At 37.9% G+C, this 14411-nt stretch overlaps 1 protein-coding gene and 1 pseudogene across 3 annotated transcripts; one reads left to right on the top strand and one right to left on the bottom strand.

Annotated features, from left to right (window-relative positions):
- The first annotated feature begins 285 nt into the window (after positions 1-285).
- On the top strand, positions 286-9674 carry LOC143890298 (uncharacterized). 3 transcript variants are annotated; one of them, XM_077394934.1, is made up of 8 exons: positions 286-690; positions 813-840; positions 6322-6390; positions 6508-6942; positions 7033-7288; positions 8236-8375; positions 8645-8956; positions 9118-9674. In XM_077394934.1, the coding sequence occupies exons 1-8, from the start codon at positions 653-655 to the stop codon at positions 9415-9417; spliced, it is 1578 nt and encodes a 525-aa protein (XP_077251049.1). In that variant the 5' UTR covers positions 286-652; the 3' UTR covers positions 9418-9674. The 3 variants fall into 3 exon arrangements, with proteins under 3 accessions (XP_077251049.1, XP_077251048.1, XP_077251050.1); XM_077394933.1 differs by having other exon boundaries at positions 6253-6390; XM_077394935.1 differs by having other exon boundaries at positions 6243-6390.
- On the bottom strand, positions 4330-5399 carry LOC143890299 (small ribosomal subunit protein eS8-like; annotated as a pseudogene).
- Positions 9675-14411: the final 4737 nt, after the last annotated feature.

The raw sequence follows: 14411 nt of genomic DNA, 5'->3' as shown, positions 1-14411 counted from the left end.
AACCATGTGGCATGTAGGGATTTGTTCAGTTCCACTGGGTTCCCAAATCGGTCACCATAGCAGCTCTCCTTTCCATTTCCCATTTCACCGTATCAAAACTCCCCTAATTGGGTAGTGATATATTCACCCCCCTTTTTTTTTACTTGGGACAATCAATCAAAAGTAAAAAAACAGTGGCCAATATATCATGGGAGATTGATAAATTTCCACCCTCGGTAGGATGATTCGCACCCATGTAAGACGTCAAAAGCGTCATACTTTAACGCTTTTGACGTCAATCCACATTCCTGTGGCATGAATCATCCTACAGTGGGTGCGAATTTATCATCACCATAAACCATACCCCCATTTTTTCTCACTTCTTTTTCAGATCATCTCGACTACAACAAAACTCAGAAAGAATCCGAAGATCCATTACTTGCAATATAAGGATCTCTCTCTCTCTCTCTCTCTCTCTCTCTCTCTCTCTCCAAAAAACTGAGAAGAGAGAAAAACACAAGTCTGTGATTTTAAAATTTAGGCGCTTCAATTCAATTATTCTCCCGGCTATCTTTCCCTCTCCTCTTCCCTTCTATTTTTTTTCCCGCGATTTCCCAATTTTCTTTAATCGACCATTTACACTTTCCCGGCAAAGTTCTTCTCCTCCGTCTTGATGGACCCACAGGCTAAATACGCCACCAGTAGTATTGGGTGAGTCTCTGTGTTTTTTTTCTTCTAGGGTTTTTTTTTTTTTTTTTTGTGGGTTCGAATTTTTTTTCCCGTTGGTAGTTCGATTTTTGGTCTGTTTTGACGATTTTCCAAACATGTTGCAGGAGCTCGTGGAAGCAAAATCAAAATCTGGTATTGATTTTTTTTAGTACCGAAACTGCCCTTATCAATCCCTTTGTTTTTTTTGGGCAAACTCTGATTATTCACTCCTTCACTGAATCTCCTATATTACATGCATGTTCTCAAGCCAATTGCCTCTTTAATAAAGAACACAATCTCTATTTGTTCTTCACTACACAATGCTTGAATAGTCTTGATTCTGTGTACATGTGCCTAGAAAATAATGTGAATATGGAAGCCAATTACTCCAATCTTAGCAAATCATGGATCTTCTTTCAATATTGGGTTGGATGCTTCATTACCTTATATTCCCAATATTCCTAATCTTAGCAAATCATGGATCTTTTTCCAATATTGGGTTGGATGCTTCAGTACTTTATATTCCCAATATTCCTAATCTTAGCAAATCATTAATTTTCTTCCAATATTAGTGTTAAAAGTATAAAAGATTAAATAACACCTTCTCCAACGGCTTAAGCTTTTGGAGTAACTGGTTGTTTCACAATTAGGTTGGATGCTTCAATGCTCCCCCTCAAACTTGGCTGGGGATTGTTCCACAGTCCAAGTTTGGTTCATAAGCTAGTGAATACATCCCGTAATTGATCCGCCTACAGCTTCAGTTCAAGATAGAGGAGAACTAGCTCCAACCCAATAAGCCGATACAATCCATCCCACATCTGAAATCAAAGAACCACTTGCCCGACTTGAACCTTTTGAACCTATTCCATCCCAACTTGACTCAATACCCGGTCATTTACCTTCAGTAGAACATGAACCAATGTCACTGTCACTACTGCTCTACCCAAAATCTCATCACCAACCTCACCCGATAACACCCATACCATGACTACTCGTAGTAAACATGGTATATTCAAAATAAACCCAAAATATGCCTTTTTATCCCATTCTATACCCATTGAACCCAAAACCACAAAATGTGCTTTCAAATACCAAGGGTGGCGTGCTGCAATGATGGAGGAAATGCCAAACTTGTCCTTTGCGGCTAACAAAGTCTATCAATACATGCAAAGCCCTACTGTTGGTCATTTTCAACTAGTCAAACAAATCTTACGATATGTTCAAGGTAGTTTGCACCTCGGATTACGTATCATAGCATGTAGCTCTTTTCACTTCTATGCATTCTCTGATGGGGCGGGTCTTGTTACTCGGTGATCCACAATTGGTTTCTATACTTTTCTTGGTTCTAATTGTATCTCTTGGAGTGCAAAAAAAGCTATCAACGGTTTCACGCTCTGTTATAGAAGCAGAGTATCGTGCCATGGCCTCTACTACAGTTGAACTGACTTGGATTTCATTCATTTTGTGTTATATTGGAATTTCTCAATCTCAATCGTTCACCTTGTTTTGTGACAACATCAGTGCTTTATACATGATAGTTAACCATGTGTTTCATGCTCGCACAAAGCACATTGAGATTGCCTTTCACTTTGTAAGAGAGAAGGTCGAACTCCGACCTTTGGTCTCGCAATTTGTTCCCTCTCACAATCAAATCGCCGTCATATTCACCAAGCCTTTGTCTAGGGATGTATTCACTAGCTTACAAACCAAACTTGGACTGTGGAACAATCCTAGCCAAGTTTGAGGGGGAGGAGGGGAGTATTGAAGCATCCAACCTAATATTGGAAGGAAATCAATGATTTGCTAAGATTACGAATATTGGGAATATAAGGTATTGAAGCATCCAACCCAATATTGGAAGAAGATCCATGAGTTGCTAAGATTGGGAATATTGGGAATATGTGGAAAGTGAATATATGGAAGCTATTAAAGGCAGGCCAACCCAAGATTAAAAGGAGGATGCTGGATTTGGATATATATATATATATATATATATATATATATATATATATATATATATAGCAACTATTGTGTTAACTTCGTTGATGGAATATGGAAGTTGCAAGTTGGTTGATTATCACCAACTCATGGATTCTTCTAGAATCTCTATTCTTTCCTAAATTGTTTATTTCCCTCTCTTATTTTTTTGAATTTTGAACGTAATGTCGTAAAAAGTATAAATTACCACATTTGTACATTTATAAATAGAGTGAATATGCATTGGTTCCTCTCATGAAAGAAAGAGAGAGAACTCCTCCAAAGCATTCTTGTGTTTCTTTAAATGGCTTCAATCAATGAGATTTATAAATGCTCGTTAAGACCATATCAAAGGGGACATTTGGTTATGATGGGTAACTGGGGTGTTAATTTTTTAAAATTGATATACGGATTTATGAATATATATGTCAATTTTTTAAAAAATTTGATAATACAGACTCCTCAAATAACTCCCTTTTGTGGGACCCTAGGAATGACCATTAGTAGAGTAATATGCGGCGTCGTGGCTTGCCTTTTGTGGGACCAAAAGTGACCAATGCCAACTTGAAATGTTACTTGGTTGCACTTTGATTGGTTCCATTTTATCCGAAACTGAGAAGACACCAGGAAATGAGAAGATTATTGACTGAAAAGGATTGTTACCATTCCCAAAAAAAAAAAAAAAACCTTTATCGGGGTAAAGCGATATCGAGATAAAGAGTGTAATATATCAGGGTAAAGTTTGTTAATTATAGGGGTAATCCTATAATGGCAATCCCATTGAGGTAAAGAATGTAATATATCGGTGTAATTGTGTTAAGTATGGGGGTAATTCTATCCAAGGTTTTAAATTTTGGTTTCAGTTCCGGTTTCAGTTTCGGCCGGCACGGAAATGGTAACATTTCAGTGGAATTCTTGTAAAATCACAGAAACGTATGGAAACATGCAAATGATAAAAAATTTAAGATGAAACTTCGGGAAATGCTAGAATAAGCACAAGTACATACTTAGAAACCATCACATGGCATTGAGAGGTTTCGGAGCTTCCATCGCATTGAATTTTCTATGACTATATATGGTGATCCCGACTTCGTGAGTATGTATTTAATGGATGAAAGATGAAGCCAAAGCCACCATGAAGATTAGGTTATGCTATTTATGAGATCTTTTATCTTCTCCCTTACATTAAGTGTGATAACAATTTCTGATGCCTCTAAAGAGGCCAACCAATTGTCGAAAAGATTGCCAGCAGGGGAGTTGTATAGCCTTCCATTGGTGATGGTCTCAGGTCCTTTAGTTGTGTTTATGGATTTTTGTTGGCTTGTTTGTAGGCTTTCCTTAAGTTTTTTAGCACTGCCTGGTTTAAGTATATTTAAGAAAAAGAACAATTTATTTGATTTTGCTAAAAAGTTTAAGAAAAAGAAAACCCACTTCGCAAATGGGTTAAACACAATTTAATGTGCTCTAGTATCTGCAGATCTAATGGGCTAACCTTTTACTAGCAATGGTCTCAGGTCTCCTAGTTGTGTTGGTTTTTTTTTTTTTTTGTTGGTTTGTTGATAGGTTTTCCATAAGTTTTTTTTTTTTTTTTTGAAAAACAAGAAATTGTCAACTCTCACATTCTAAAAATCCATACCAAAATTTCAGTAATTGGCAATTCCAAGTCTAAGAGCATATAAAAAAACCTGAGACGGATTTCGCTTAAGCAGCAGCACCTTTGCCTTTCTTCCTCTGGATCTTCTTCGTATAGAACTCCAGCTCCTTGCCCTCTAAGATGTATCCATCAGCTCTACCACACTGACCAGGGCGGGAAGAGATGGCAGCCAGTAACCTACCACCACCAAACCGCTCTTCTTTGTGGGGGTCTAGTTTATGATCCTGTTGACACTTCTCCAACTTCCTTTGGACATGGTTACTCTTCTTCACTTCCTCTGTGGCCCCCCTCCATGGTTTTAAATTTCGGTTTCGGCTAAAATTTCGGACTTATCTGAAACCGAAATTTCAGCCGAAATCCTGAAATTTCGGGCGAAATCTGGTATTGGTGCACGAAATCCCTGATTTTTGGGACGAAATATAGATCGAAATTGTTTGACGGAATAAAAAATTATTATTTTAATATAAATTTCGACGAAATTCCCAAAATTTCAAACCAAATTTCGGTTTCGGTACCATTTCGTTTCGGTCGAAATTTAAAACCATGGCCCCCTCACCCTCCTCGGCCCCTTCCTTCTTAGCAGTGGGAGGCTGGGAGCTTTCTTCTTCCTGCCAATATCGAGACCATAGTGCTGAAGGTAATACTGCTTGAATGGAGCTGCATCAACCTGGACTATGGCGCTCTTCACCAGTGTTTGTGTCCTGACGAGTCATTGTTTGAGGCATTGTAAACAACATCAAGTATACGTGTCTTACGAGTAACAGCCTCGCTTCCCCATGAGTAATTCCCTGTATCCAACCTAAGCGCCCTCCACTTCTTATTTCCTCCCCTTGTACGAATTCTTCTCACTGTCTTGTTGCTTGACAGCTTTTTATTCGCCGGCTGCCGATTGAGCTCATACTTTCACTTCTTCCTCCAAGCTTTCTTCTTCCCTCCTGTAGCAAGCCTCTTGTGCATGGAGTCTCGAGAGATACCCATCTTGCAGGCCAAGGGACAACGAAGCCTCTCTCTGTCTCTCATACTTTTGCTTCTTCCTCCAAGCTTTCTTCTTCCCTCCTGTGGCATGCCTTTTGTGCATGGAGTCTTGAGAGATACCCATCTTCGCAGGCCGAGGGACAACAAAGTCTCTCTCTCTCTCTCTCTCTCTCTCTCTCTCTCTCTCTCTCTCTCTCTCTCTCTCATTTTTTAAACAGTGCCTATTTTTAGTATATAATAAAATAGTGCATTTTATTTTGTTATTCCAAAAAATGAAAAAGGAAAACCAGCTCTCAAATGGGTTAAACACAATTTAATGGGCTCTAGTATCTGCAGACCTAACAGGCATTAGTGTGAGGTTTATGGGAGATTTAGTTGCAAATTTGTTCCGAAGTTGGCTTCACGTTCACATTGAGGCAATCAGTTGTTGAGAGTTAAGACTGATCTATTTGGTCTGCCAATATTGACAAGTGATTTTTTCTTGATTTATCTCAAGTTTTTGCATCCCATTTCTTTTCTTTCTTTCAGGCTTTTATTTTATTTTTATTTTTTTGAATGGTGGTTTTTATTTTGGTAGCTACTTCAAGTTTGTGAATACTTCCTTTTTTTCTTTTCTTATGAGTGACAAGATTTTAAGGTGTTTAGTACGTGTTGACAGCAAGTAAACAGCATAGCAACATCTGATTACATTCGCCACTTCATTTATGGCGTGGCCTATCTTTAGATCATGACAGATGAATTCTAGAGTAATTGTTACCTATTTGGCATCATAGGCTCTTTTTTTTTTCATTTAATGCATACTATTGGTTTCTCTCCTCAATTGATCTCCAATCTTTATCTTTCTGATATTTGTCTAGTGTGAATATATTGATACTTGATGGTAGTAGCTTTGAAAGTGCTAGAAACATTCCTAACCATTCATGGCATGTTTCCGTAACATTGATTCGAGATCTTTTTAGGTTATTCCCCATGAAAAAATGGAAATTGATGGACATGAATTTACTGCTAATGTTTTGATCAATGAGGAGAAAAATGCTACGGGTAACAAGGGTAAAGCAACAATGGGGTATACTAAGGATTGGCAAAAGTTAATAAAGGTATGACCGGAGATTTAAACATGTGATTTTCCTTGTTCACAACTTGTGTTCATTTGTGTGGTTTAATTGTCACACTATCTGAGAGGTATAGATATAATTATATTGGTCTTTTTCTAGGACTCTCTGGTCAAGGATCTTATGAATTCTAAACCAGATCCCGGGTTAGCAACTGGTGCTTCTCTGAATCCTCTAAAAAGTTCCGGGCCAAGCTCAGAGGACTTAAGCTATTTTGACAAATATTATGAGGATTATTTTGATTTAATGGACATAGATAATGACGATGTGTTAAGTTTCGACACTCAATTCGCTGCTGTAAACCAGCCTCCATGGGTGGAGGCTCCAACCCCTTCGCTGGAGGAGCCTGCAAATCAGAACCCAAGTACTCAAATTTCAGGTGCGAGCAGTTCAATAGCACCATGGCAGCCAAGTTCAAGCAAGGAAAAAGAAGAGAATGAAGAGGAAATTCTTGAGAAATTTAGACAGTTTAAGCAATTTGAAACTGTTTGCGATTATTCAGACCATTACTTCCAAGGAGGTTCTCAAACAGAAAAGGTGACTTAGTTTTGAAATGAACTTTATGCATTTCCTTTTCTTTATTTTCAGGTAAAAAACAAACTTGTCCTATTTTGTATTTTGTAACAGTCACCAATCACGTGGAGCTTAGAAGCCGCATCCGCCCACATACATAATTTTCTTGAACCGCTCCCAGTGCTGAACCCGTTTCAAACCAACTTATATCCCAACATGCCCCAGTTCCCATCACCGCTCCTACCTCCTCTGCCCCCACCTCCGTTCTCACCTCTGCCCCCACTTCCACCTCCGCCTCCAGCCCTGGATTCCAAACAATGGACAAGGAAAATTCAGCAAGAGTGGAAGATCCTGGAGAAAGATTTACCAGGTGATAGTCTCAACTCAACTCAACTCAACAAGGCTTTTGTCCCAAACTAGTTGGGTTCGGCTAAATGAATCCTTTAGAAAAACTTCATGAAGAAAAATAAAAAATTTCATGAAGAATAAAAAATTTCCAGGTGATAGTCTGCGTTGTATTATTTAATTTGTTGCAAAACTTTATGAACTTTGGAATTTTTACCTTTATCTTTTCCATTGGTTCTGACCTAGGTTATTGATTTGTCAAGCTGATCAGATTGCATAAATTGGTTTGTAGTAAAAATAGGAATATCGAGTTAATGACTACATATGTTGGCATAAATTCATGTGGAGATTTTTTTCCAGAAATATGTTTGGATTTTTTTTTAAGGCGGCTTGGTCCATGAGAGAGCAATTCCTGCTCCTATCTCAGTTGTATCCTACTTGAGCACTTGCCTAGTACTAATCAAGGTTTTAAATTTCGGTTTCAGTTATCAAAATATTTCAGTTTCGGTGGAAATTTCGGCCAAAATCATGTAAAAGTTTGGTATCTTTAAATTTTTGGTGGAAATGTCTAAATTTCGGCAATTTCAGTGGGAATCTTTAAAATTTCATTGGAAATCTTGAAAATAAGACTGAAATTTCAGAATCTCACCGAAATTTCTACGAAATCTTGTAAAATTCTGATTCGATGTGAATTCTGTGTCGGCTTCAACCGAAACCGACACTTTTCGGACGAAATATGGTACTGATAACGAACATGTTTAGGTTGTGCTCACGTCTGTTTCAAACATGTTGTGAAATCCATTTTCTAACTAACGGAAGCAGCCATTTAGACTTTTTAAATGTTCCCTTATCTGCTTTGTTCTTTTGTCTGAAGATCAGTTATAGTTCCCATGCTGTTGATACCTATTGATGAGAGGGCATAACTTATAATTAACCTTCTCTCAATCTTTCCATTGCTTTCCACTTTGACAGAGTTGATATTTGTTAGAGTTTACGAAGAGAGGATGGATCTTCTGAGAGCTGTCATAGTCGGAGCAGCCGGAACTCCCTACCAGGATGGCCTCTTCTTCTTTGACATTTCCTTTCCTCCCAACTATCCTCACCAACCGCCGGTATGTGATTGATGGAAATATAATTTTTGTAGGTTTTTGCTAACGAATGCCCTTAGGGTGCATTGGGAAAGAAATTTTACAACCATTTTACATGTTGCTTGATAGTTTTACATATGTTTTGAGAATTTTTTTTATCAAAATATGTTTAAAATTTCTTTCCCATTGCACCATAACTAGTGCCCTTGGGGCTTTGCATTTTTTGTATTATGTAGTTCTGTATCTCATATTAAATGGAACTGTTTGAGACTTGCTACTAAAATATCATGCAGCTGGTATACTACTACTCTGGTGGACTTAGACTGAATCCGAACTTGTATGCAAGTGGGAAGGTCTGCCTTAGTCTTCTGAATACTTGGTCTGGAAATAAAGACGAGATGTGGACCCCAGGGAAATCGACAATGCTACAGGTCCTGGTTTCCATCCAAGCCCTAGTGCTGAATGCAAAGCCCTATTTTAATGAACCAGGATATGCGATTACTGCGGGCACACCTAATGGGGAGAAGAGATCCCTGGCTTACAATGAGGATACATTTCTGTTATCCTGCAAGACTATGATATACACACTACAGAAACCACCTAAGGTAAAATCGCAGCCCCGTAAAAAAATTGTAGTCTTTTTCCGTGGAACCTTTTGAGATTCTACACTTTCCATGGAAATTTCATGATTCCCATCATAGTATGAGGCCTTATCTATTATAATTTCTTGATCGCACAAGGCATTTGCAATTGATATTTTTTGCAGCACTTCGAGGACTTCATTGTGGGACATTTCCGCCAACGTACACATGATATTCTAGAGACCTGTAACGCATACATGGATGGTGCTCGGGTTGGCTGTCTTGGTGGTGGAGCGGTGCAGGATGGAGATGGGGGCGACAAGAGTTCTTCCTCAAAATTTAAGAAAATGATGGGCCAGATTTTCCCGAGGCTCCTAAAGGCATTTGCTGATAATGGAGCTGATTGTCAGAAGTTCTCAAACCTAAAGTCTCAAGTTGATGCCCATACCGTGTTAGAACTGGGTGCTCAAAATTTTGAACCATAAAACCAAAGTGGAGGCTTAGGTAAGTTTTCTATATAAAGCTTTCATTTATCTTTCACTTTCTGTGGATTGCATTGGACAAAGTATGAATGATATAGTCATTTACTCAGCTTCTCATATGTTTATTGTAAATAGGTTTGTGTACATAAGATGGAGATTGCCATGATTCTATAACTCTACAGGCTGTTCTAGGGACTGCAAGTGTTTATATTGGTATAAGCAGTCTATGGGAAGCATTTTTTATCTGAGATATTAACTGATTTGAATGTGTGTATTAAATGAGTAGCAGTATGGTTTTAAATTTCCACCGAAATGACCGAAATGTTTCTGTTTTCATTCCTACTAAAACAGAAACTAAAACGGCCGAAATGCATAAAGCAATATCATTAGTGTAATAGCCGTACTCATCATCCCATCCGTGATATTTGATCCAACAGCAGCTCACTTTTTGAGAAGCTACTGTTGGATCAAATATCAAGGGTGGTACTTCCATAGTACAGCCATTATGTGTTTGTACGCCCTTTCATCATATATTTTATCTGATATCAGTATGTATTACATAATTATATTTATTATAAGGGAAAAATACATATTCACCCCGTGGTTTGGCCATTTTCCACTTTTAACCCCATGGTTTGGAAGTTACCAACGACACCCCCTCAACTTTCCGTGGATTTTTTTAACGTGACGGAGTGGACGGAGAGGGGGACATGACTATACTGCCCTTCGTCTTCCCCAACTAGAAATTAGGGTTTTCATACCTGAAAACCGAAAATTAGGGTTTGATTCAAACCCTCGTTTATTTATCGACACAAACCCTTGATTTAGGGGTTTTATTTGTCTTCATTTACATCATTATCATGATTTGCACAAAAACCCTAAACTTTTAGGGCTTTTTTTTGTTTGGATCAATTACCAATGGGGGACAAAAATTAGGTGGAATTATCAATAGGACCCATGCTTTTCAGAAATTATCAACGAGGGACAAAAGAGGTCTTGTCATTAAAAGCTGGACGAAAATGCCATTTTCTTATGCAACATGATTTGCTTTTCCACTTTTTCCTCTTCTCTCTTCTTTCCCTCTTTTTTTTTTACTTTTTCATTTTCAACTTTGTTTTTTTCCCTTACCAGTCATCTTCTTCATCATTTAGCCACCATTTGAGGAGGGAAAACTTGAAACGTGAGTTCATTCCCATCTATCTCTCAATATCGAGGTTTTGTTTTTCATTTGTTTTAGGGTTTTGCATTTCTCCTTCTCCTTTTCAATGGAAGATGAGGAAGATGAATCGTACAGTAGAAAGAAAAAAACGTGAAAATGAACGAGTGAAAAAAAACAGGAAGTGAAAACGTGTTCATACGGGACTTGATAAGCCCATTCGGAATTTGGTAACCCCATTTTGATACTGGATAACCCCAACCCCAGAGACTTGAAAATCCCCTTCCAAAACTCCAGTACCCTTGGGCAATTTTAAGGGACTTGATAAGCCCATTCGTAAATTGGTAACCCTATTTTGATACTAGATAACCCCAATCTCAAATACTTGAAAACCCCCTTCCAAAACTCTAGTACCCTCGGCCAATTTTCAGGGACTTGATAAGCCCATTTGGAAATTGGTAACCCCATTTTGATACTTGATAACCCCAATCCCAGAGACTTGAAAACCCCCTTCCAAAACTCCAGTACCCTCGGCCAATTTTCAAGGACTTGATAAGCCCATTCAGAAATTGGTAACCCCATTTTTGATACTAGATTACCCCAATCCCAGAGACTTAAAAAACCCCTTCCAAAACTCTAGTACCCTTGGCCAATTTTCAGGAACTTGATCACCCCATTCGGAAATTGGTAACCCCATTTTTTATACTAGATAACCCCAGTCCTAGAGACTTGAAAACCCTCGGCCAATGTTCAAGCACTTGATAAGCCCATTCAAAAATTGGTAACCCTACGTTTGAGAGTTACTAACCACCTTCCAGAGAGTTGATAAACCCCTTCTGCTACAAAACCCCCTGCCTATAGCAACTCTTCTAATGGCATTACAATTCTGCTCATTATAGAAATAACAAAAGAAATGGATGTTATTTTCATTAAATGTTCTTCATGTATTACATCCCAATATGTGTATTACAAAAAAAAAGATTTAAGTAAATCAAAAAATGTGTAGCCATCCATTCATTGTATTACATCAACTTAATTCTTATACAACCACTTATCTTCCAAAAAAGTAAGTGAAGTCATCCATGCATTATCTCCAGAACTCACCCTAAAATACAAATCGCTTAAACCCTAAACAAGATAAATAAAAAACGGGAGGAATGAAAAATAGTGCAGAACTCTAAAAAAAGAAAAGAAAAACAAAACCTAAATACAAAGAGATAGATGGTAAGAACTCAACATTCAAGTTTTCAAGATTTGCCAACAACAATGGTGGCTGAACAAGGAGAAAGATGACTAGTAGGGTAAAAAATCAAAAAATGTGATAATGGAAAAGTAAAAGAAGAGGGAAGAATGAAAAAACAAGGTCAAAACGTGTTGTAAATGCAGAAGGGCATTTTCGTCCAGCTTTTACTGACAAGACCTCTTTTGTCCCCCGTTGATAATTTTTGAAAAGCATGGGTCATGTTGATAATTTTGCCTAATGTTTGTCCATCATTGGTAATTGACCCTTTTTGTTTTTGTCAATGTTTTTTTTCTTGAAATGCGGGTTTGATGTAGCCATGGGCTGGGGTTTTCATTGTCTGTGGTGGAGGTGACGGCGGTGGCCGGAGATGGCGACGGTGGCGGTGGCTGGAGGTGACGGCGGCGGCGGTGGGAAATGGCGTAACCTTAGTCCCTCTGCAAATGGCTTAAAACCAGTGACAAGGGTATTTCTGTCCTCAAAATATTAACCACGGTTAGTTTTAATCATTCCGTCAGGTTAAACTAACGGACTGTCAATGGAGGGGGTCTACTTTAAAATGTGAGAAAGTTGAGGGGGTGTCGTTGGTAACTTCCAAACCACGGGGTTGAAAGTGGAAAATGGCCAAACCACAAGGGGTGTATCTGTATTTTTCCCTTATTATAAATATTTATATGAATTAGAAATTTGATACGTACTAAAGTATTAGACATTTACGACAGTGCATGTCACTATGTATTATATGTTTTTAAGCTATTGTGGATGATTGTCCTTGCTTATACGATGGTTTCTGAGTGTGTATTTGTTCTTAGTATAGCATTTCTTGAAGTTTCATCTTGGAATTTTATCATTTGTATATATTTCCTTTTGTTTTCGTGAATTTATCGGATTTCCACCGAAATTCCAACAGAAACATAAACGTTTCCAAAACCAAAGTCGAAACCGAATTTTAAAACATCGAGTAGCAGAGGACACCTCTCCAAGTAATGTCATATGATAAAATACACCTCTCCATGTAATGATGTAATGCATTATTTTTTGTTTAACTCACATAAAGAGTTATAAAATCGACATCTAAAAAGGCTTTCGAAAAGGCCTACATAGACTAAGAAGGTTACCAAAACAAAATTAGGAGAACCAATGTCTTTAGAGTTCATTTCTGGCCAGAAAACTTTAAAAAGCTTAAAGGTTGGCTTTAGAGAACAATTCTGATTGTTTGTCTGAAATCGGTGAGTAAGTGCAATGCCCGAAATTAGCCCATTTACTTTTCTATGAATGACTGAGATTAAATTAACTGAAAAACAGGGGTTTTGGAATGTGACTTAAGAAAGAAGAAAAAGACAGTATAGTGGAATTATGACTCAGAGAATGAATACTTTCTATAATCCAAAGTCTTTCCTTCTTATTTTTATCTTCATTACCTTTCTCTTTCAGCACTGTGTGTTTGGTAAAGGAAAATTTCCAAATTCTCCCGGACATGACCCATTGATGTCTTAAAGGCCTAGAGACTGACTCTTGACAGCTGAATCTACCACTGGCCCTAAATTTTCGGTTATGATAGGATGAATGAAAGGAAAAATTAGAAGAAAAAAATTCAAATTTTTGGAAAATGTTTTCTATGAAAAACAAGTTATCTTTTTTTTTAGAGAAATCTTTAATTTTCTATGGGTGTTTTAGGCACCCCCCTTGTTTTGACATTTTGGGTTAATTTGACATTCTTGTTGTTTCCTAGTTTAACAATGAGAATAGTATAGGAAGCACAATTTCCTCTTTGAGGGTGAGAGAAAAGAAGAGATTTAAGAGTTTTTTTTTAGGTGATGAGAAGAAGGTAAGGAGGGTTGCAATTGCAATGGGGTTTTATTTCATATCCTTTGTGCTTATTATATTTTCTCTTATAGTAGAAATTGATTCTAATCCCGTGAACATAGGCATTGTTGTTGAACCACATAAAATTGGGGACACAGGCATGGTTGTTAATTGCGTAAAATGTTTGTATTCTCTTATGAGCTTTCTTTTTCTTCTTTTTTTCTTATTTACTACTGTGTCCATGTTTGGCAGCCATGAAAGATTTTTTCCATGGAATATTGTCTTGGCAAGTGGTGGGAAGAAGGGCAAGGAGAGTGGAAGATGAAGAGAGTTGAGAAAGCATGAGTGAGGAGAAGGCGAGAAGTAGCTGAAAAATAAGATTTTTTCCGCCACTTCGCGCCTCACTCATGCCCTCTCAATTCTCACCCTCTCCCACTCTCCGTAACCGTCTCTCAGCATTGGTGAGCTAACATTCCATGAAAAAAAATTCATGGTTGTCAAACATGGCCTATATTGGTGTGAATTTCACTGTAAAACGATAATGCTCTTCCAAAGTAGTCGTGATCATCCAATCAAATGTTTAGCAAGTCCAACAGCTTTTGTCTCCATTCACGAGGTGGCTGGTCTAATGTCCGACGGACCAGCTGTGAAATGCCTTTTGCGATGGACGCTAGCAATTCCCAAATTATAAAATAGAATTAGTGAATACTACCTCTAATACCAAATTGGTGCAAACAAATCCTGAGCTTCCAATAAATAGGTTCCCTCTTGGACGCATTGTTTGAGATTCTATCC

This window comes from Tasmannia lanceolata, unplaced genomic scaffold (genome assembly GCF_043159265.1).
Source record: "Tasmannia lanceolata isolate RefF3 unplaced genomic scaffold, GAP_Taslan_0.1 ptg000013l, whole genome shotgun sequence".
NCBI lineage: Eukaryota > Viridiplantae > Streptophyta > Magnoliopsida > Canellales > Winteraceae > Tasmannia > Tasmannia lanceolata.
This window is presented reverse-complemented; position numbering and strand designations above follow the sequence as displayed.